We start from the raw sequence: 22,015 nt of genomic DNA, 5'->3' as shown, positions 1-22,015 counted from the left end.
CAAGGTTCTGCCTCGCTCTGGTGTGCTTCTTTCTCATTTTCTGGCTGCTCCATGCATCTCAGTTGGGCTTCCTTGGCTCTCTCCTTAGCTTCCTTCTCCCCATCAGTCATCCAGGCACCTTTGACGGGCTTCCTTCTCTCCATTTTAGCAACCACTTGTTTCTCCCTCATCTGGGCTACGTCTACACGTGCACCCAACTTCGAAATAGCTTATTTCGATGTTGCGACATCGAAATAGGCTATTTCGATGAATAACGTCTACACGTCCTCCAGGGCTGGCAACGTCGATGTTCAACTTCGACGTTGCTCAGCCCAACATCGAAATAGGCACAGCGAGGGAACGTCTACACGCCAAAGTAGCACACATCGAAATAAGGGAGCCAGGCACAGCTGCACACAGGGTCACGGGGCGGACTCAACAGCAAGTCGCTCCCTTAAAGGGCCCCTCCCAGACACACTTTCATTAAACAGTGCAAGATACACAGAGCCAACAACTAGTTGCAGACCCTGTATATGCAGCACGGACCCCCAGCTGCAGCAGCAGCAGCCAGAAGCCCTGGGCTAAGGGCTGCTGCCCACGGTGACCACAGAGCCCCGCAAGGGCTGGAGAGAGAGTATCTCTCAACCCCCCAGCTGATGGCCGCCATGGAGGACCCCGCTATTTCGATGTTGCGGGACGCGGATCGTCTACACGTCCCTACTTCGATGTTGAACGTCGAAGTAGGGCGCTATTCCCATCCCCTCATGGGGTTAGCGACTTCGACGTCTCGCCGCCTAACGTCGATTTCAACTTCGAAATAGCGCCCGACGCGTGTAGACGTGACGGGCGCTATTTCGAAGTTAGTGCCGCTACTTCGAAGTAGCGTGCACGTGTAGACGCAGCTCTGGAGTTGCATAATTTTAATTTCATGCTCATATTGTTGCCTGGCTGCCAGCCCCTGCATATGGATCGCTTATACACCTGGGGCATGGGGCTGCTTAGGCACTCGTTTGGTCATTGTTCATGAGCACTGTTTTCAGTTCGTGATCTAGGATTTCTTCTGAACGGTTATCTACCTTTCCTTAAAAATAGCAAGAAGTCCTGTGGCATGTTATAGACTAAGATGCATTTGCTTCAAAACTCTGTTAGTCTATAAGGCCCGTAGGATTCTCATTGTTTTTGCAGATACAGACTAACATGGCTACCCCTCTGATACTTGTCGCCTTTCTTTAGAAAATCGTTTATGCTCTTTGGTCGCAAGATGCTCATACAATAGTGAATCATCCATTGTAACTAATCTTTAAACCTTAAAACTTTCAATATCAAATTTAAACTTCCAGTAGCTTTTGAGTTTGAGCCTAAATCCCATTTGAACTGTGGCAACTTGTCACAGTGCCTGGAAGATGGCTCTCAATTTAGAGGCCAATCTCAGATCAGAGAGTCACAAAACAGGACAGACACCCAGACTAGTTTTATCATTTATAATTGCATTTAACAAAACCAACGACAAATGGGTGTTCCTAGATCACTCTGTAGTTTATCGTGGAGCCACAGACAGTCTCCTTAGACACTCCAGCATTTACTACCATGCAGGCAAAATGGACTTGCTGGTGAAAGGTTATTAAAACCCAAAATCAACACATTGGCTACGTCTACACTAGCCAAAAACTTCGAAATGGCCATGCAAATGGCCATTTCGAAGTTTACTAATGAAGCGCTGAAATACATAGTCAGCACCTCATTAGCATGCGGGAGGCCGCGGCACTTCGAAATTGACACTCCTTGCCGCCACGCGGCTCGTCCAGACAGGGCTCCTTTTTGAAAGGACCCCGCCTACTTCCAAGTCCCCTTATTCCCATGAGCAGATGGGAATAAGGGGACTTCGAAGTAGGCGGGGTCCTTTCGAAAAGGAGCCCCGTCTGGACGAGCCGCGTCAATTTCGAAGTGCTGCAGCCGCCTGCATGCTAATGAGGTGCTGAATATGCATTTCAGCGCTTCATTAGTAAACTTCGAAATGGCCATTTGCATGGCCATTTCGAAGTTTTTGGCTAGTGTAGACACAGCCGTTAGGTACTTTCTTGCCCCAAAGGACTAGTCACTTATCTCTGAGTCAATGGAGGCTTTCTTTCCCTGTCCTCCTAGCCCTTCATCATCCTAATGTTTACCCAGAAAACAGTAAAGCTAATTTTTTAGCACTGGTTTTCACCTGTTTTTATACTGTTGAGATAAACATGGCTTAATTATTGGGAACATAAGTAAACAAACAGAAATGAAAGGCCCTATTTATTCATAGGCCACCAGGACACACAGCTTGGTATTTGTCTTTGTTATGTCAAAGACATATTCATGTATGTCCTTCCACATATTATTTGTCTGTAAGTGCTCTGAAATTGACTATGTTACTTCTTACCTGTGTTATAAACTGGACTCCAGTGGTAGAACTCATTCTTATAGGGAACTGTGTCAAATTCACTGCACTGCATCTGACGAAAGGTCGGTGTGTCTCGTCGACATGGCAGAATGTTACACATGCGGTAGCGTTTCCTTTCTCCAGTGCAATATTTTCCTCCAAACTGTGGCCTACAAGTAAAGCGTGAAGTTTTGGGGCTGCAGTGGTACAATAATGAAGATGGTCTATGCCAATGGGAAATATCTCTTCCATCAAAGCAGCTAATCCACCTTCTGTGAGACAGCAGCTCTCCCACTGACATAGAGTTGTCTACATGGAGGGTTTGTAAGCTAGGCGCCTGGCTGGCCACCCAGAAGAGATTCAAATGCCACCTAAGTGATAAGCAGAGCACATACACTCTTTCCTCGCTGTATGAGCACAATTGGTCCCTAAGTTTTTGCTTGTAGGCGAAAACCCATAAGAGGGACACTAAATTCCTAATAAAATACATGTAAAAGTCTCTGATTAGTTCCAAGTGCTCAGAGTGGCAGTACGTGGTGCTGCTTTTGAAAGGTGAACCTGGGGATGGTAGGGAGTTAAAGGCTCGGGGCAGATTGGGGCCATGAGCAGGAGGGAGGGTTAAAACCTGCAGGCGGCTCAGGTGGAGGAGGTGGTGGGCTTGCTCCTCCTGGCTGCAGCAGAGGTACCTGGGGTGATGTGGGGGCCGGGGGGCTTGGAACAGGATGGGGTGGGTGTTGGGAATGGGCTGGGGGGGTTGCATGGGCAGCTGTGGGCTGGGGGCATGTTGGGACTGGGCGGGGGGGGTGCGCAGGGAGTTGCCACAGGAGAAGCGTTGGGAGCGGGCCCTGTGGGGCTGTGGGTCTCCCCACGCCCCACCCAAGGACCCCGCAGCCAGCTCAGCTCCAGCCTCGCGTCTCTCTGCGCCCCACACAAGGACCCCGCGGCCAGCTCAGCTCCAGCTGCGGGTCTCTCCGCGCCCCGTCCAGGGACTTGGGGGCTGGCTCGTATAAGTGGGGAAGTTCACCTGCATAGTGAACAATTGTAAGTATATGTGTCCTTCGTTTTAGTGAGTACTTGTAAGTAGAGCACTTGTTAAACGAGGAATGAGTGTACAGTCACCACAGCCTGCATCATGTTTTTACTCTTGGTGCAAATTTGCAGTTGCCTCCGTGCACATAAAATGGGTTCAACATGATGGAAAACATCAGAGGAAAAACTGTGGATGGGTATAGATTTTTCAACCCCCTGAGTAATGTAGTTATAACAATATATGTCTTCAGTGTAGAGCAGACCTTTAGCCCTTAGGAAAATATTACACATAGGGCTTGTCTACACTACCACCTTCCTTCGAAGGAAGGATGGTAATTAGGGCGTTGGGAGTTTATTAATGAAGTGCTGCCGTGCATAGGCAGCACTTCATTAAGCAAATTCCCCCCCGTGGCAACTTTGAAGTTTTAAACTTCCATGTACCGGCACACGTCTAACCGCGGCTCACCTGCCGGTACTTTGAAGTACTTGAGGAGTACTTACTTGAGGAGTAAGAGGACTTCGAAATTGCCCCGGCACTTCAAAGTACCGGCGGGTGAGCCGCGGCTGGATGCATGCTGGTACTTCGAAGTACCGGCGGGTGAGCCGCGGCTGGATGCATGCTGGTACTTCGAAGTACCGGCGGGTGAGCCGCGGCTGGATGCATGCTGGTACTTCAAAGTACCGGCGGGTGAGCCGCGGCTGGATGCATGCTGGTACTTCGAAGTTTAAAACTTCGGAGTTGCCGGGGGGGGGTGGGGACGGAATTTGTTTAATGAAGTGCTGCCTATGCACGGCAGCACTTCATTAATAAACTCCCAACACCCTAATTACCATCCTTCCTTCAAAGGAAAGCGGTAGTGTAGACAAGCCCATAGCGTTACTTGTTTAGGAGAGTAATATACAGTTCATTTCTTGTGGACTGAACCAGGTCAGGAGCTGATCAGTCCTTGGGAGTTAGATGCCCAACTATCTGTGAGGATCAGGGAACTAAAATATTTCTGTCCTTATTGAAAATGGGATTTAGCTTTTTTTATTGTCCTATATATATGTCTATTTATCTAGATTTGTAGAACCCATCAACAGGATCCCTCAGACTTCAAATTAAGCTGATTTAGGATCAAATGTAAGTTGCAATTACCCAGTAAGTCTCAGGAATAGGCCACTCATTTTTACCCCACATAGTCACTGAAGATATTGCAAATTTTTGCAAGTACTATCATTAAAACAATGGTTCTGAGATTTGTATTAATCCCAGAGGTGAAAATTTTGTCTCTCTCGTGGAAGTTATTTCCATGGAAGGTAAGAAAGACTGAGAAGGAAAATGAAGATTTTAAAAGGCAAGGCTGGTGACTTCTAGACTAAGATGTTTCTAGGTGGTGAAGTAGGTTCATTGATTGACTTGTTGCAGTGGCTGTTGATAATGTGGTGAGAAACAAGTTCTCCTATCCTTACAAATATGCAGACATCTCAAATGCCTTGCATTACACACAAAATAGATCGAAAAGCTTGGTGATGAACTGTGCGCACTACTTACTCTGGGTTATTGCAGTGTCTTTCTGCGCTCTGAACTCCTGCCCCACATGTCCGTGTGCAATGGGACCAGGAGGACCATGGACCCCATCCACCATTTATCATTTCTGGATTCTTTCCCACTGTAACGCACTCGGCATTCAAGCACCACTGAATAACAAAGAAACAGCAAATATGGAGGGTCACAAAATTGTCAATGCAAAAATGCAGACTGGTGAATGCTTAAATAAAAAATCTAGTCCACTGTGAAGCAGAAAACCATTTAATCAGCTTTGAGAACTACTGGTCTAGGTCATCTTTAGACCAATAACCAGGGGTACATGTGCCCATGGGGGTGCACAGCCATCTTCCAGTGAGTATAACAACTCATCTAGGTATTTGCCTAGTTTTACAACAAGCTACATAAAAAGCACTAGTGATGTCCTTGCAAACTAAAATTGCTTACAATGGCTTGTATATATTATTCTGTTTACTATGCATTGAGATGTATGTGCAATATTTATATTCCAATATAAATTTATTTTATAATTATATATAAAAATGAGTAAGTTAGCTTCTTTTCAGTAATAGTGTAATGTGACCCTTTTGTATTTTTATGTCTGATTTTGTAAGCAAGTAGATTTTAAGTGAGCTGAAACTTATGGAGTGTAAGACAAATCAGACTCCTGAAAGAAGTACAGCAGTCTGGAATAGTTGATACCCACTGATCTAGAAGAGGTAAGATCCTGTCAACCTGTCAAAGACCACGTCATGCAACATTTCCTCAGCAACATTCTAGTGATAACTGTCGGCTATGCCTAGACAATCTGGCAGTTCCTTCTGACTATAACCTCTGTGGCTGGGTCTACACAGCACTCTGTCAGTGCTGCTGCCGGCAGAGCTATGCAAAATGAGCTTCTCAGGATTGCAAATGACGTGCCATTTGCATACTCCCAAAGCTCATTACCATAGCCCTGCGAGAGTTCGGCATTGGCAGAAAGGGGTGCTGGCACTGCAGAGGCCATGTGGACGTGCCTCTGCTGGCTAACCCCCGCTCTGTGGCCAGTCTGTTATGCCAGCCTCCCGATTCCCTCATCGCCTGCCCTGTCAATCATGGTCATTTGCAGCATTGGCCTCTTCCCATTGTTCCTGGGACCCTGACTGCCCATTCATCCTTTCCCTCCCTTCTGGTATTGGGAGTTAGCCAACTACCTCCTCCCCACCCCCAAGGCCTGCAGTCCTCTTCCCCAAACATAATTTCTGTTCAAGTAAATTATTACAAATATACCATTTCTGTAATTGCATTTAAAAATTAAGCAATAGAAAGTAGTGCTGTTGTATCATTTAAACCACTTCTCTCTCTCTCTCTCTCTGAAGATGTCTAGCTAGTTCAGAGTTCGTATTTATTCTGATAGTCTTAATTTCCATTCTACACACCATTAAACTTAACTGACAGCTTGTTCTCTGTTCTTAACATACTTCAATTTAAGTAATCCAATGAATTCTAGGTTCTATAAGGATCTGAAAGCTTTCCCCACTGTCCACCATAGAAAGTCCATCCCCATCACAATACACCATACTCCCAGGCACTGCTCCCCCTAATCTTTTCCATTCATGTGCATAATAAATTTTGTTCTATGCATTGAGACATGTGAATGTACACCACCTGTAGAAACAAAACCTTAGCTGTGGGTGCTCTACTAATCAGCTGGGCAGCATTTGAAGTTCTCCTGAATGGCTGCACAAGCACACTGCTTAAAGGGATCACCGATCCCAGGCCGTTTTACATCTATTCCCCTCTCCCCGGTAGCACCTCCCACTCATTTACATAGATCTCTAGCCTTCCCATTGATAATATCTGTATGAATCCTTTATACGCCCAACTTTTCCCTCCTTTCCTTACACCCTTTCCAAATCTCTACATTTGAAGAAAGCCCTCTCTCCTGTGGTCATCTGCTCCCATGGACTACCAGCCCTGCAATCATTAGCCTCACACAGATTCATGCTGTTATGTTGCTCTGACTTAGAGGCCCTCTGGAGTGAATTTTGCCATGGCAAATCACCATGCAGCACAAAGGAACATTTAGCAACTTCTTTTCCCCTGCCAATGGAAGAATTTTCCCTACAGGGTATTTACCAGTAACTGTAAAATGCAAATATTCTACTACACAATTCATTGATTCCTCTGGAAACTAACCCCAGCTAAACAGCTGATCATCTCCTCACTGGTCAGAAAAATTTCTCTGATGCTTTGCATTTAAACTTTCCCTTTCATTCATTTCATTCCACTCCACTTCACTAACCTGCTGTTTCAACCTATGAATCCCAGTGCTGAACTTCTCAACAGAGGTTTTGCTCCATACTGTGAGCTAGATTGTGGTGCCTTGGTGGGGGCCTGCTACCTTGAACCTGTTGGCCTACCTGAAGAGTAACAACAGGTGGGTCACAACTGAACATGTTTCACGGATGGTGTTATGCAGAGCACAGCTGTAACTGTAAGCTCCGGGCTTGTCCACACATGGAAGTTATTCCAGTCTCATGTAGGTTGGAAATGTAAAATGAACCAAGTACTCAGGAATAACTGCATAGACCTCATAGGCAGTTTGTCGGGGAAATGGGGAGAGGAGGAGGAATGACCAACTTTGCCACAGAATAGACATGTTCAATTAATGAGACTTTAGTACCGGAGAGCAATTAGATTTATGTCACGAAAACCTGATTAAGGACATAATCCTCTGCACTAGACAAGAAATCTATAATACACTCATCCTTTGCTCTACTAGCACAATTGGTTCCCAACTTTGTGCTCGTAGGCAAAAACTCGTAAGAGGGACACTAAATTCTCATTAAAATACACGTAAAAGTCTCTGATTGGTTCCTAGAGCTCGGCGAAGGAGTGGCAGCAGGTAGCGCTGCTTTTGAAAGGTAAGTGAACCTTGGGTTTGGGGGTTGGAAAAGGTTAAAGGCTGGGGGCAGTTTGGGGCCATGAGTGGGAGGGAGGGTTAAAACCTGGTCAACAGTTGGGTCCATGCGGTGGGTGGGGGGTTCAGGCTGTTGAAGGTTGGGTGTGTGGTGGTGGTGGGGGGTCAGGCTGTGGTGGGTTAGGTCTACTGGGCTGGCGGGGAGGGGAGGCGGGGGGATCAGTCTTCTGCAGAGCTGGCGGGGGGGGTGTCAGGCTGCCGCGGGCTGGCAGAGGTACAGGTCAGGCTGCCACGGGCCAGAGGGGAGGGGGCAGGCTGCCATGGGTGGGGGTTGCAGGGTGGGGTGGGATCAGACTGTGGAAAGTTGGGGCCACGGGGCAGGGCTAAGGCTCGTATTAGCTGGGGGAGTTCACTCGTAGAGTGAACAAAGGTAAGTAAACCTGTCCTTCGTTAAGCAAGTACTCATAAGTAAAGTACTCGTCTAACGAGGGATGAGTGTGCACTTCCACTCCCTACAAAAAAGAAAGGACAATAAGCTATCTAAACTACTCCATACATCAGGATATTATCATTACAACACCACCACCACACCGGATAATATTGTTAACCTTTCAAGCTACTTAACCTCTCTTATCTCGGGGTCTTTCTTTTTGCCCCACTACTTCCACAAACCTAATACAATTTCGTGGTGATCTTGAGGCCTTCTTTTGTCGTCTCCATCTAAGAGAATACTTCCAACACACCAATACTTCAACCACACCAACACACTCACTAGATCCCCCCTACCAATACCAAAAGAAGAAGAATTCTATGTGGACTCCCCTGATGGATGTAGTGACAGACTAGATTTCTATATACAATTCTTCTGCAACCATGCACAGACTGAAATTATACACGAACAACATCAAATGAAATACAGTCTCAACTGTGCTCAACTGTACCTGATGTTACCACAGAAAATCTTGTGGCTGACCTATGTAATTTTGTTCTCATTCACAATTTTGTTCTCACCCACAATTATTTCCAATCTGGGGACAATTATACTTCCAGATTAGCAGCAATGCTATGAGCACCCACACGGCCCCACCGTATGCTAACATTTTTATGGCCAACTCAGAACAACCATTCCTTAGCTCTCATCCCCTATTACCTCTCCTTTACTTATGCTATAACAATGACATCTTTATCATTTGGACCCACAGTAAAGAGACTCTGGAAGAATTCCACAGAGATTTTAACAACCTGCATCCTACCATCAATCTCAGCCTTGACTATTCCACATGAGAAATGCATTTCCTGGCTAGCATAGTACAAATCACTGATGGCCACATTGACACTACCATCTACCAGAAAGCCACTGACTGATACAGTTACCTACTTGCCTCCTGCTTCCATCCAGCTCACACCACACAATCCATCATTTATAGTCAAGCTCTTGTATACAATTGCAGCTGCTCTGATTCTACCGAGACACCGAAAACTACAAGACCTCCACCAAGCAGTCATGAAACTTAATTACCCACCGGGAGAACTAAAAAAAACAAACTGACAAAGCCAGATGAATACCCAGAAACCAGATACTTCAAGATAGGCCCAAGAAGATCAACAACAGACCACCACTTGTCATCACCTATAGCCCCCAACTCAAACCCCTGCAATGCATCATTAAAAATCTACAACCTATTCTGGATCAGGATGCTACACTCAGAAGGCTCTAGGTGACAGACCTGTCCTTTCCTATAGACAACCTCCTAACCTGAGAAAGAGTTTCACCAACAATCACGGGCCACCCCACAGTAATACGAATTCTGGAACTTTTCCTTGCAACAAACCCCACTGCACCATCCCTGGACCTAACCATGTTAGTTACAAGATCAGAAGCACATTGTTGTGCACTTCCAGCAACATTATATATGCTATTATGTGCCAACAATGCCCTGACACTATGTACGTTGGACAGACTGGGCAAAATCTTCACCGAAGAATAAATGGACACAGAGCAGACATAAAAAAACTCAATACACATAAGCCGGTCAGTGAATACTTCAATCGAGTGGGCCATTCTGTTAAAGACCTAAGAATTGTGTCCTGGAACATAGAGAATTTAACAACAGATTAGAGCAAGAGATTTGTGAGTTAGAGTACATATTCATATTCAACACATTAATACGTGGTATGAACAGAGATATCAACTACCTCACGCATTACAAGGACTGCTTCCCTTCCTTTGATGGTCTTAATTATCTCAGACAGGACAATTAACATTCTGCCACCACTCTCCCCATTCCTTCAATTCTATGTGATTTGTCATTTTTTATTGCAATTTATTTTTCTTTTTTTGGTCCTCTGTACTTATAAATAAATGTCAGTTTGTATTGGAAATGAAATTGATCTGAAGAAGTGGGTCTGTCCCACGAAAGCTCATTACCAAATAAATCATTTTGTTAGCCTTTAAAGTGCAACACTTCTGCTGCTTTGTGTTGCTGGAGTACAGACTAACACGGCTACTTCTCTGTTACAGAAGTGCTTGTCATCCTTCAGAAGTCAACCCCAAATGATTTAATAACTGTGCATTTCACATCTTCCTTTACAAGACAGCAAGTGCAATAGTTACAACACGACGGACAGTTCAGCAGCACGGATCTGGGGGTGGCACTTTGGATTCCAGCAACAAGACAAATTCAGAACAAGGCTCAGTTGCCTGTCTCCCCTAGCCAGCAGAGGTCGTGGGTGGCATTAAGAAGTACTGAGGTCATACCTTACTTCACCACTGAACTACGATGTCAAGCTCCTGCTGGCTAGCAACAGGCATTGATTGAAAAGAAAGCTATTAGTCCTCGCAGCTGGAAGAAAAACAATAAAGTAATCTTAATAAAACCTAGAGGAGAAGAGTCATGGCTTAGGATTAATATCAGAGAAAAATGTTACTATATGTCAACTCCATTAAGCAACAGAAAATATGAAACACTGAGGCTATGTCTACACAGGGGAAAACTTCAAAATGGCCATGCTAATGGCCAAATCAGAGAACACGAATGAGGCACTGAAATGAATATTCAGCACCCCATTATCATGCTGCTGGCTGCGGCACCTCCAAAGTGCTGCTTTTCGCTAGTGCGCAGCTCGTCTACATGGGGGTTGTTTTCAAAAAGACCCGGAAAGCATCTAAATTCCCTTATTCCTATCCCCTTATTCCTATCCCCTGTGTAGACATGCTGCACGCGAGTGAAATGCGGCATGCTAACAAGGTGCTGATTATTCATTTCAGGGTCTCATTAGTATTCTCCGATTTGGCCATTAGCATGGCTGTTTCAAAGTTTTCCCCTAGTGTAGACATATCCTAAATGCTGAAAAACTCAGCCAAACAAAGATATGGGACATCTCTCGATAAGTCACTTGATTTAATCTGGAACAATGACAAAACCTGTTATGTAACAATTCATTCATTGTAACACAAAAGGAGCCCATCATCACCTTGTTTTCTCCACATCTAGTTCCATCTGCGGCAGCATCTAGTTTTGAGCGGCAGGAACCTTTCACTGAACACCAGAGCGTCTGGCAAACATTCTGTAAGAAGGAGAGCAAACTGGAGTTGCCTTCAGAAGAGTTCAGACTCCCAGATGGAAATTTTCAAAACTCATTTAGGATTTTTGGGCATCTCAATCTGTGATACCTTTAACGCGGGGGTGAGCAACATGGGGGTTGGGCCATTTCATAAGGGGGAGGCACAACACAATCAGCTGCTGGGTTTCAGGCTCATCCAGCTCATTAAAAATGATGAAATACATTACTGTTTTTATGTATGTGTATCCACATTTATATACCGATTAATAATGTTTTTACAGTCTACAGACTTATTTTCTTACACATGTGGGCTGCGTCTACACGTGCACGCTACTTCGAAGTAGCGGCAGTAACTTCGAAATAGCGCCCGTCACGTCTACACGTGTTGGGCGCTATTTCGAAGTTGAAATCGACGTTAGGCGGCGAGACGTCGAAGTCGCTAACCCCATGAGGGGATGGGAATAGCGCCCTACTTCGACGTTCAACATCGAAGTAGGGACGTGTAGACGATCCGCGTCCCGCAACATCGAAATAGCGGGGTCCTCCATGGCGGCCATCAGCTGGGGGGTTGAGAGATACTCTCTCTCCAGCCCTTGCGGGGCTCTGTGGTCACCGTGGGCAGCAGCCCTTAGCCCAGGGCTTCTGGCTGCTGCTGCTGCAGCTGGGGGTCCGTGCTGCATATACAGGGTCTGCAACTAGTTGTTGGCTCTGTGTATCTTGCACTGTTTAATGAAAGTGTGTCTGGGAGGGGCCCTTTAAGGGAGCGACTTGCTGTTGAGTCCGCCCCGTGACCCTGTCTGCAGCTGTGCCTGGCTCCCTTATTTCGATGTGTGCTACTTTGCCGTGTAGACGTTCCCTCGCTGTGCCTATTTTGATGTTGGGCTGAGCAACGTCGAAGTTGAACATCGACGTTGCCAGCCCTGGAGGACGTGTAGACGTTATTCATCGAAATAGCCTATTTCGATGTCGCAACATCGAAATAAGCTATTTCGAAGTTGGGTGCACGTGTAGACGTAGCCGTGGAAAGGGCTTTTTTTCACATGAACGTAAGCAAAATTTCCATCAGTTTGGATTACATTAGACAGGTTGTGGAGCTCTGCTAATTGCAGGGACAAAAAGTGGGGCCTGACATAAAAGATTTGGCCACCCCTGGCTTTAAGGGGCTTGGCTTTGACCAGTCAGGCTGCTTAGAACTTTTGGAAAGCTAGGCCCCTTCAAAGTTCTCTCAAGATCAGTTAGGCCAGATCTCTAGTCTCCATTTGAAATTTTGGTCACTTTAAATGTACTCATCATTAGTGCGCCATCATAGCTCTGTACACAAATATAAAGTTGTAACTATATTGTGTCCAGCAGATTGAATTCAATTTTTCCAGAGTTTCAAAGTCCTACCCATTGCGTCAACTGGAATACCACACAACCACTGACAGTTCATTCAAAAAAAAATTTTTTTTCACAAGTCTGGGCGTACTGCACATGCAGAAGCAGCTTCAGGAGAAGAAGACATACCATGGCTAGCTGACCGTGGGTTTTCACCTCTTTGACTTTGCTGTTGGAATATGGTTGACTTCTCCGTACAAGTCTTTCAAGTGATTGACAGCACATTATCTTTGCAATACTTACAAACCAAATTCCCAAGTCTTAGTTCAGTCTTAATCAGGCAAGCATTAATGTGACTGTTCTTTTATTGAAACACTTGGTTGAAAAGAGACCCTGGTGACTGCAGTTAGCACTGCTGACCAAGCCATTAAAAGTCTGGTCAGCAGTGGTGGGTAAAAATAGATAGATTTTATAATCAAATATTTATTTCCAGTGAAAAAATAGGGATTTAGGTAGGAAACTTATTAGCCTTCAAAGACTTTTTGCCTAAGAAGTCTCCATGAATATGAGTTTCCACCCCATCAATAATGGTAGGTTACAAAAGGATACTACACACACCATAGAAGAAATAGTACTGCTCAATGGGAATATGTGGGAGTGACAGTCAGAAACTCATGGCTTTGAAATTGACACACTGCATGACAAGGCATATATTTTATTATCAGCAGTGTGCCAAGCACTTACAGATATGTATGAAACTGGAGTCTTGGCCTGGCAGAGCTTGTGGTCTAAATGACCTCTACCATCAGAGGTTAAGCACCAAATTCTGATCTCAGTAAAATGAATAAGAGTTTTTGGGTATAAAGATTCAGTGATGAGGAATTAATAACGAGGCTTTCAAAGAGTCTGACAAAGCAGGTCTTTGCCCATGAAAGCTTATGCTCCAAAATATCTGTTAGTCTATAAGGTGCCACAGGACTTCTTGTTGTTTTTGAAGATACAGACTAACTCGGCTACTTCTCTGATACTAGACTCTCAAAGGTATAGACCACCTGCTGCTCTCACTGGCTACGTCTACACATGCCCCAAACTTCGAAATGGCCATGCAAATGGCCATTTCAAAGTTTACTAATGAAGCGCTGAAATGCATATTCAGCACTTCATTAGCATGCGGGTGGCAGCCGCGCTTCGAAATTGACGCGGCTTGCCGCTGTGCGGCGCGTCCAGATGGGGCTCCTTTTCGAAAGGGCCCCGCCTACTTCGAAGTCCCCTTATTCCCATGAGCTCATGGGAATAAGGGGACTTCGAAGTAGGTGGCGTCCTTTTGAAAAGGAGCCCCGTCTGGACGTGCCGCGTAGCGGCAAGGCGCGTCAATTTCGAAGCGCCGCTGCCGCCCGCATGCTAATGAAGCGCTGAATATGCATTTCAGCGCTTCATTAGTAAACTTCGAAATGGCCATTTGCATGGCCATTTCGAAGTTTGGGGCACGTGTAGACACGGCCACTGTTTCAAAGGGAGCTGTGGGTGCGCTTCCTGTTGGAAAAGCGAGCCCCTTCATCTATTTCAATTTCTTCCTCGGAATATTAGGGATACTAGTCCTCTACATCACATGGTGCTGTGCATAAACCTTGCTCAAAGCGATCAGTTCATTATGGAAACTCCTTGGCCAGACACAGGGAAACGCACCCATGTGTAAGCAGACACATCTGTATTGGGCAGTCACTAGACCTGAATACAGTTGGGTAAGCTACACACAGAGCACAACTTGGTCAGAAAGCATGAGCGCTGAAAGCTTCGCAAAAGTGGGAAGGCCCAAGGGGATTAAACCATGGCCCACCCCTGCACTGCCCTTTCCCCTGAGGCCCCACCCTCCTGCTGCCCTTCTACCTGAGCTCCACCCTCACACCAACCTCTTCTGCTCACTTTCTCTTTCCCTCAAGACAAGCTCACCACACTCAATCACTCATGCTTACGGCTGGTAAAAAAATGTGATGGGGCCATGGCACACTGGCCACCGCAGTGCCCCAACCTGTTCTGGCATCCCTACATTACGTAGGGAAGTTGCATGGCAGTGTAAATGTTAGCCAGCCTTCTCACCGAATATACGCAGGGAACATGAACACTGCATGCTTCTTTTAGTGGTGGGTGGCCCGTACAAATACAAACAGCACTCCCTAGCATGGGTATAGGTAAGCAGGTAGCCTGTGAGGCATACCTGAAGGGTGTGTGTGTGTACATACCTGAATACCTACCCTACGTGGTTCTCTTCCAGCCCAAGCTGTGCCTCCTGGATACACTGCTGTTTTGAGCACTGTAGTATCTTGCTGCTGAAACCCTTCCTTGGCACAGGGAAAAGCACTGGCAGCAGAGAGCTGCTGAAGCCTTTTCCAACAGCTTCCCCACTGCCAGAGCCTACACTGAAACAAGTTGATACACACTGCAGTGTGGAGGCTTCTGGCCTTTCACCATGGCGTATAGCTAAATATATTCATCCTGCACGTTGCCAGCAATACTGTGTAGGGTAGATATAGCCTAATTTTACACCCCTTGACTTTTCAATCTGTGCCCGTATGCTGACAAATTATCCTTTCCATAGAGGCTGGTATCAAATAAAATAAAGCAAGGAGAAAAGACCATTTCAAAAATAATCAAGGTAGAATACCCAATTTTTTGCTGATTTCACAGTATAATTAAACAGAATAAGCAATTATTTGCTTTTCTTTTACCTGCAAAATAAAGAGCTTACAATAAAAACATATTCATTTACTAGATTACTTAGTTATAAGTTAACTAGTTAGGAGATGCCAAATGCAAAGGCCTATTGCCTTCACATACAAGCAGAAACAGAACTAAGTAAAGATACAAAATGATACTTTAATTTCGTATCTGTAGGAAAAGAAATTACAGCTGCAAAGAACAGCTGTGAAATGTAATGAACACATTATTTCAATACACGATTCAGCTTCCATTGGTGCAGTTCAGCACTACTACCCATACTGCTCATTATAGCCACGTCTACACGTGCACGCTACTTCGAAGTAGCGGCACTAACTTCGAAATAGCGCCCGTCACGGCTACACGCATCGGGCGCTATTTCAAAGTTAACTTCGACTTTAGGCGGCGAGACGTCGAAGTCGCTAACCTCATGAGGGGATCGGAATAGCGCCCTACTTCGACGTTCAACGTCAAAGTAGGGACTGTGTAGTCGTTGCGCATCCCGCAACGTCGAAATTGCCGGGTCCTCCACGGCGGCCATCAGCTGGGGGGTTGAGAGACGTTCTCTCCAGCCCCTCAGCTCACTGGTGGCCGCGTGGAGCGGCCCCTTAAAGGTCCCCTCCCCCTCCCTTCCTCTGCAGGAAGCTGAGGGAACGTGCAGGCTGCAGTCTGCACATGTGGCCAGCCTGCACCTACCTCAGCCCCCCACCGAGCTGCGATGGCTGCCCGGCAGTCTCCCAAGCGCCCCCAGGGGACCCCCCCAAGGGGAGCCAGGGCAGCCAGCCCAGCCAGAAGGGCAGCCAGGCTGGGAAGCGGCAGTGAGGCCCCTCCTGGACGGAGGCCGAGCTGCGGGACCTGCTGGGGCTCTGCAGCGAGGAGGAGGTGCTCCAGGTAATGGGGAGCAAGAGGCGGAACGCGGATGCGTTCGCTCGGCTGGCCGACGGCCTGGCTGCCTGGGGTCACCCTACCCGCACTCCTGACCACGTCAGGAGTAAGGTGAAGGAGCTGCGGCAGGGTTACTCCCGGGCCCGGGATGTGGCCAGCTGATCTGGGGCCGCCCCCATCACTTGCCCCTTTTACAGGGAGCTCAGGGACATCCTGGGCCCCCGGCACACCTCCTCCCCTCCGGCCACCCTTGACACCTTGGCCGACGAGCCCCAGCAGGCCCTGCAGACGGAGTCCGCCCCAGAGGCAAGCCCCGCACCCCGGGGGCCCCTCCCGGAGGCCACCCCCGGGACATTGCGGCAGGAGGAGGAGGAGGAGGAGGAGGAGGGGGGCTCCTCCTCTGCAGAATCCGGGCTGCAGATCCTCCTCCTGCCATCCCGGAGCAGCAGCAGGGCCTCCGCCCCCCGGGGATCTCCGGACCGTGGGAGCGGACTGACAGGTAGGTACCCCCCTCTGGTGGACACCCCTGGGCTTGAGGGGCGGGGGTAATAGATATGTGTCCAGAGCCCCCCACATGCTCACATTGCCATGGCCCCAAGGACAGCAGGGCCATGGCCCTCACAGCACTGCATCAGCCCCTGCCCCCCCCACCCCGCATGACAGTGCCATGCCCCATCCCCGGGCCAGGGGGGAGCGGAACCTCGAGGGGCCCCCGGGAGGAGGGGGTGGGACACCCCGCAGCAGCAGCATGTGATGGAGTGGGGGGAGTGCCAAAGGGAGACTCAGGCTACATATGAGCAACAAGAGCCGAATAGCTCCCAGGGGCAAAGGAGGATCCTGGGGCTACAGCTGGCAGGTGACACCTCTGCCCTGAACAAACAGGAGGGAGGAGCCGAGCTGGCTTGGACTTGGGGGGCGAGGGCAGGGCCCACAGGTAGAGGCTAGGGGAAGGGAGAGCTGGAAGGCAGCCAGCCTGAGGAGGGGGAAAGCTGCATCCCCGAGGGGCACCCCTTGGGGTCTTCTCCCTACGACGGGTTAGAAGGACTGTCTCTTCCGACAGCTGGTGCTGTCACTCCTGGGAGAAACTGGGGATCTGTGGCCTAAGAAACCTCTCCTGCTGTCAGACCCTGCGGGGTGAAGTGAGAGTTGCTCCCACCAGGGGACGGGGTGCAGGGCAGGGGGACCCCTGAACCCCATCCATCACAGCAGCATCTCCCGGGGACGGGGATGGGGAACCTGCAGCACAGGGCTGGGGGGACAAAGGCCACGGCTCGGAGCCCACACTAACGCCTGTCTCCATTCTTCTTCCCCCCCTCCTCTCCTGTGTCCTGCACCTGCACCATCAGAAGGACCGGAAGAGAGCGCCGGCGAGGCATCAGTCGTCCCAGAGAGCCCTCCGGGACCATCGCTCCAGGGCAGCCCCTCGGTCGAGGACCAACCGGCCCCACAGTGGGCTAGACGGCGGACCCTGTGCCACCAACAGCTGACAGCGATGGACCCCCAGCTGCTGGCCATCCACTGTCGGCAGCTGGAGGTCGTGGAGCAGCACCTGCAGCTGCAGAAGCGGGTGCTGGCCTGGTGCCAGGAGGCCTGGGGGGTCTACATGGAGACATTTAACCGCTTGGTGGACTACCTGGCCCCCCATGCCGCGCCGGCTGCCGCATCGCCCGCCCTGCCTGCTCCTGCAGCCCCACCACCAGCTGCTCCGCCCGTCGCCGTCCCGTCAACCGTCGCCCCGCCACCCACCGCCGAGGGCCGGAGCGCCGAGAGACCCCTGGAGCCACCTGACACTCGCCGGCCATCGTACCTTCTGGTCCGGCCCGCCCCCACCCAGCCCCGGACAGGGCTGCGACCGCGGCGGGGCTCCCGGCCGCCCACGCCCAGTGCTGGGCTATAGGGGCGAGAGGCCCGGGACGTGGCCCCCCCCCTTGTATATAGTTGGACCCTGTTATTTTCTGCCCCTGGTTTGCCCCGTCCCCCCCATGTAAATAGTTCTCCCCTTTATCCTCCCTGGTTTTCTTTTTTATTATTGAGGACAGTTGTTTCTTTGTATTGTTTTATTTTTGTACATATTAGTTTTTTTCAACATGTTTGTACGTACTTTGTTTTTGGTTCTCATATTTACAGTTAAAAAAAAAAGGTTCGGAAAGAAAAAAAAAAAATTTACGTTCAGCCACAAGTGCGTGCTGTCATTTGTCCAGGACAAGTGGGTGGGGGGGCGGTGGGGTGCTCCATGGTGCAGGTGTTGGGGCAGGAGTGTGGTGGAGGAAGGGGTGGGCAGTAGGGGGCCTGGGCAGAGTTCACCCCGTGGCCTGTTCATCAAAGTGGGCCCGCAGGGCCTCCCGGACCCGGGTCCCCTCGGGGTCCACCTGTCGACTGGGGGCAGCAGGTGGCTGGACGTCTGCCCTGCTGGCCTCCGCAGCCCAGCCCTGGAAAAAGGTGTCCCCCTTGCTCTCCACCAAATTGTGCAGGGCGCAGCAGGCACCCACAATCTGGGGGATGTTGTTGGGGCCTGCATCCAGGCGGGTCAGGAGACATCTCCAGCGTCCCTTCAGGTGGCCAAATGAGCGCTCCACCACCTGGCGCGCATGGTTCAGGCGCTGGTTGAAGCGCTCCTGGCTAGCAGAGAGATGGCCCGTGTAGGGGTGCATGAGCCACGGCCGGAGGGGGTACGCAGCATCTGCGATGACGCAGTAGGGCATGGTGGTGTCCCCCAGAGGGATCTCCCGCTGGGGGATGTAGGTCCCCGCCTCCAGCCGGCGGCACAAGCCCGAGTTCCGGAAAACCCGGGCGTCGTGGGTGCTGCCAGGCCAGCCCACATAAATGTCCTGGAAACGTCCCCGGCTGTCCACCAAGGCCTGGAGGACGACAGAATGGTAGCCCTTTCGATTCAGGTATCGTCCTCCACTGTGATGCGGGGCGTGGATGGGGATGTGAGTCCCATCCAGAGCCCTGAAGCAGTTGGGGAAGCCCAGGGTGGCAAAGGCCGCGATGGTGGCATGTGGGTCCCCCAGCCTCACGAGCCTGTGCAGGAGCATGGCATTGATGGCACGCACAACCTGCAGAGAAAGCACATGGGACAGCACCAATGAGGGGTGAGCAGGGTGTGCGTGGCCCTGCCCTGCCCTGCCGTGGCCCCCCTGCCCTGCCCTGCCCTCCTCCGCCCTGGCCTCCCCTCCCCTCCTCCTCCCCTGCCCTGGCCTCCCCTGCCCTGCCCTGCCCTCCTGTGCCCGGGCCCCCCTCCCCTGCCCTGCCCTCCCCCTGTGGGTTCTCTTACCTCCATGAAGACAGCCCCGATGGTGGCCTTGCCGACACCAAACTGCTGGCCCACGGATCGGTAGCTGTCTGGAGTGGCCAGCTTCCAGACAGCGATACCGACCCGTTTCTGCACTGTGAGGGCACGCTGCATGGCGGTGTCCTGGTGCCTGAGTGCGGGGGTGAGCCACTGGCACAGCTCCAGAAATGTCTGCCAGCTCATCCTGAAGTTCCTGAGCCAGCGGTCGTCGTCCCACTCCCCAAGCACCAGCTGCTCCCACCAGTCGGTGCTGGTGGGGCAGCTCCACAGCCGCCGGCGTGTGAGGCAGGGGCGGGGGCGGGGTGCTGCAGGGGTAGGGGTTGAGCCCTGCTGCCCTGGGGGCATCTCCTCCTCTGGGGCAAGGAGGTGCTCAGCTGCCTCCCGCATGGCACGGAGCAGGGCAAGCCCTGCTCCTGCTGGGAGGGCTGGGTGGACCTCTGGCTGCTGCTGCTGCTGCTGCTGCTGGGGGTCCATGACTGCGGCACCCGGGGTCTGTGTGCCTATGGCTCCTCAGACCGCGTGGTGTGCAGGCTGCGTGTGTCTGGGAGGGGCCCTTTAAGGGAGCGGCTAGCTGTTGCCCCAGAAGCGCTAGTCCGCCCGGTGACCCTGTCTGCACCTGTGCCTGGCATCCCTATTTCGATGTGTGCTACTTTGGCATGTAGACGTTCCCTCGCTGCACCTATTTCGATGTTGGGCTGCGCAACGTCGAAGTTGAACATCGACGTTGCCGGCCCTGGAGGACGTGTAGACGCTATTCATCGAAATAGGCTATTTCGATGTCGCTACTTCGAAATTAGCTACTTCGATGTAGCGTGCACGTGTAGACGTAGCCTATGAGTGAAAAGATTAATCAGAAAAGTACAATACCACCAAAAATCATGAGTAGATGAGGATAAATATAATGAGCACAATGAACAAAGTAAGATCCTTGCAAACCAGGTAATTAGAGATTGATGCTGGACTCAGTAAACCACCTTTTGCCTTCAATAGCAAAGGAAGGTTTATTTAAGCATACCCACTTCACCCCTCCCCTGAACAATCTGGCTCATAACAAAACCGGGCAAAAGCAATAAATAAAAGGAGAAATGCTACCCTGAGATTTGTTCAGGTAACTCTCACAGAAGTTGAACAAGCCTGTCCAGTTAAAGAGTTTGGCCAAATGAGAGCCAATGGGACAGACATGCCACAACACTTGCTATTTTTGAAAACAGACTTCCAAGTTATCAAGATACTGTTTACAATTTTACTCAAGACCTATAATGCATGTTTAAAAATGAAATCACTTCACCACAGAAATGCAGTCACCGCCACACAAAATATCATAACCATTTATACCCAAGACTACGACAAAACAATTTGGGACAGCCATATTAATTTGAAACTGGGGAAGTATTTTAGGTAGGCAGAATAGAATTTCCTCAGATTGGAATTTAGTCAGGTCACAATAAGAAGTAAAAGCTTAAATTCTTGTTAGTAGACTAGATGAAAACAAATAGCACTCACATCCACCTCTTCACAGAACACAGCCGTGGAGCCATATTGCAGCTGGCACTGGTGATGTACGTCATAGATTACTCCTGGGGCAATGAGAGGTGACTTCAACTCTTTCTTTTTTGGGACATCATCTAGACAGAATCCCTGTCCTCGGCTAATGATGAAAATTGAAAATTAAACAAAAACCACCAGCCATATGTTTATCATTTTAATCCCAAATTTTTTTTAATGTCAGCTTTAAATTTCTAATCATGAACGGCACTTTCCCATGGAAACAACACTTCCAGATTCCTAGTCAGGCATGGGGAATTTTGCAAATAATCTCTTATTTTTGATAATGTTTTAGGAACCTCAGATAAGAGCAAAGTATTTCAAAATACTTGGAAGGACCTGCCATTGAGGAGCAGCCTGGGTGTTAATATCTGGTCTCTGTACCCACCATGAGCATAGGAGGGACACATAAATCTGCAAAGGCAGCAGAACAGGTGTAGTTCTTTTTGGTCAGGGAAGAGAGAGGGTATCATGGCTCCAGTGTGAGCTTCACAGAAGCTCTTTCCTTCTCCTGTGAATTATGTAGAGGAGCTCTGCCACACCTCTCTCCTTTCCACCTTGCAGAGAAATGTTATGGCGGCAGAATGTAGTCTGTTAAATTGTAAATAGCTTCAGTGGTCAGAATGACTTCATGGACAGCTGTAACCACTTTCAACTGTGATGAAAGTCAGACCAAAGGTGTCTGAAGTTGGGCACCCAAAACTGAGGCCCCTATAATAGGAGGTCACTTTTGAAAATATGAGCATAAGTGATTTGCCCAAGGCCTCATAGCCATATACTGCAGCCATAAGACCATCTCTTCTCCCAATAACTGTATGGGAGCTGCATATTACACCCATTTTTTAA

The 22,015-nt window shown here is 49.2% G+C and overlaps 1 protein-coding gene across 1 annotated transcript in view; it reads right to left on the bottom strand.

Moving 5' to 3' along the window:
* ADAMTS12 (ADAM metallopeptidase with thrombospondin type 1 motif 12) overlaps positions 1 to 22,015 on the bottom strand; it is a 278,989-nt gene that overhangs the window by 104,515 nt on the left and 152,459 nt on the right. Inside the window, exons 9-12 of the mRNA XM_074995694.1 lie at positions 21,128 to 21,272; positions 11,323 to 11,415; positions 4,953 to 5,098; positions 2,390 to 2,559 (exon numbers count right to left, since the gene is read on the bottom strand). Coding sequence (XP_074851795.1) covers positions 2,390 to 2,559; positions 4,953 to 5,098; positions 11,323 to 11,415; positions 21,128 to 21,272 — 554 coding nt within the window. The remainder of the gene's footprint in view (positions 1 to 2,389; positions 2,560 to 4,952; positions 5,099 to 11,322; positions 11,416 to 21,127; positions 21,273 to 22,015) is intronic.

This window comes from Carettochelys insculpta, chromosome 5 (genome assembly GCF_033958435.1).
Source record: "Carettochelys insculpta isolate YL-2023 chromosome 5, ASM3395843v1, whole genome shotgun sequence".
NCBI classification, from domain to species: Eukaryota; Metazoa; Chordata; order Testudines; family Carettochelyidae; genus Carettochelys; species Carettochelys insculpta.
Note: the sequence above shows the minus strand (reverse complement) of the source record. Positions and strands in the feature narration are given on the sequence as shown.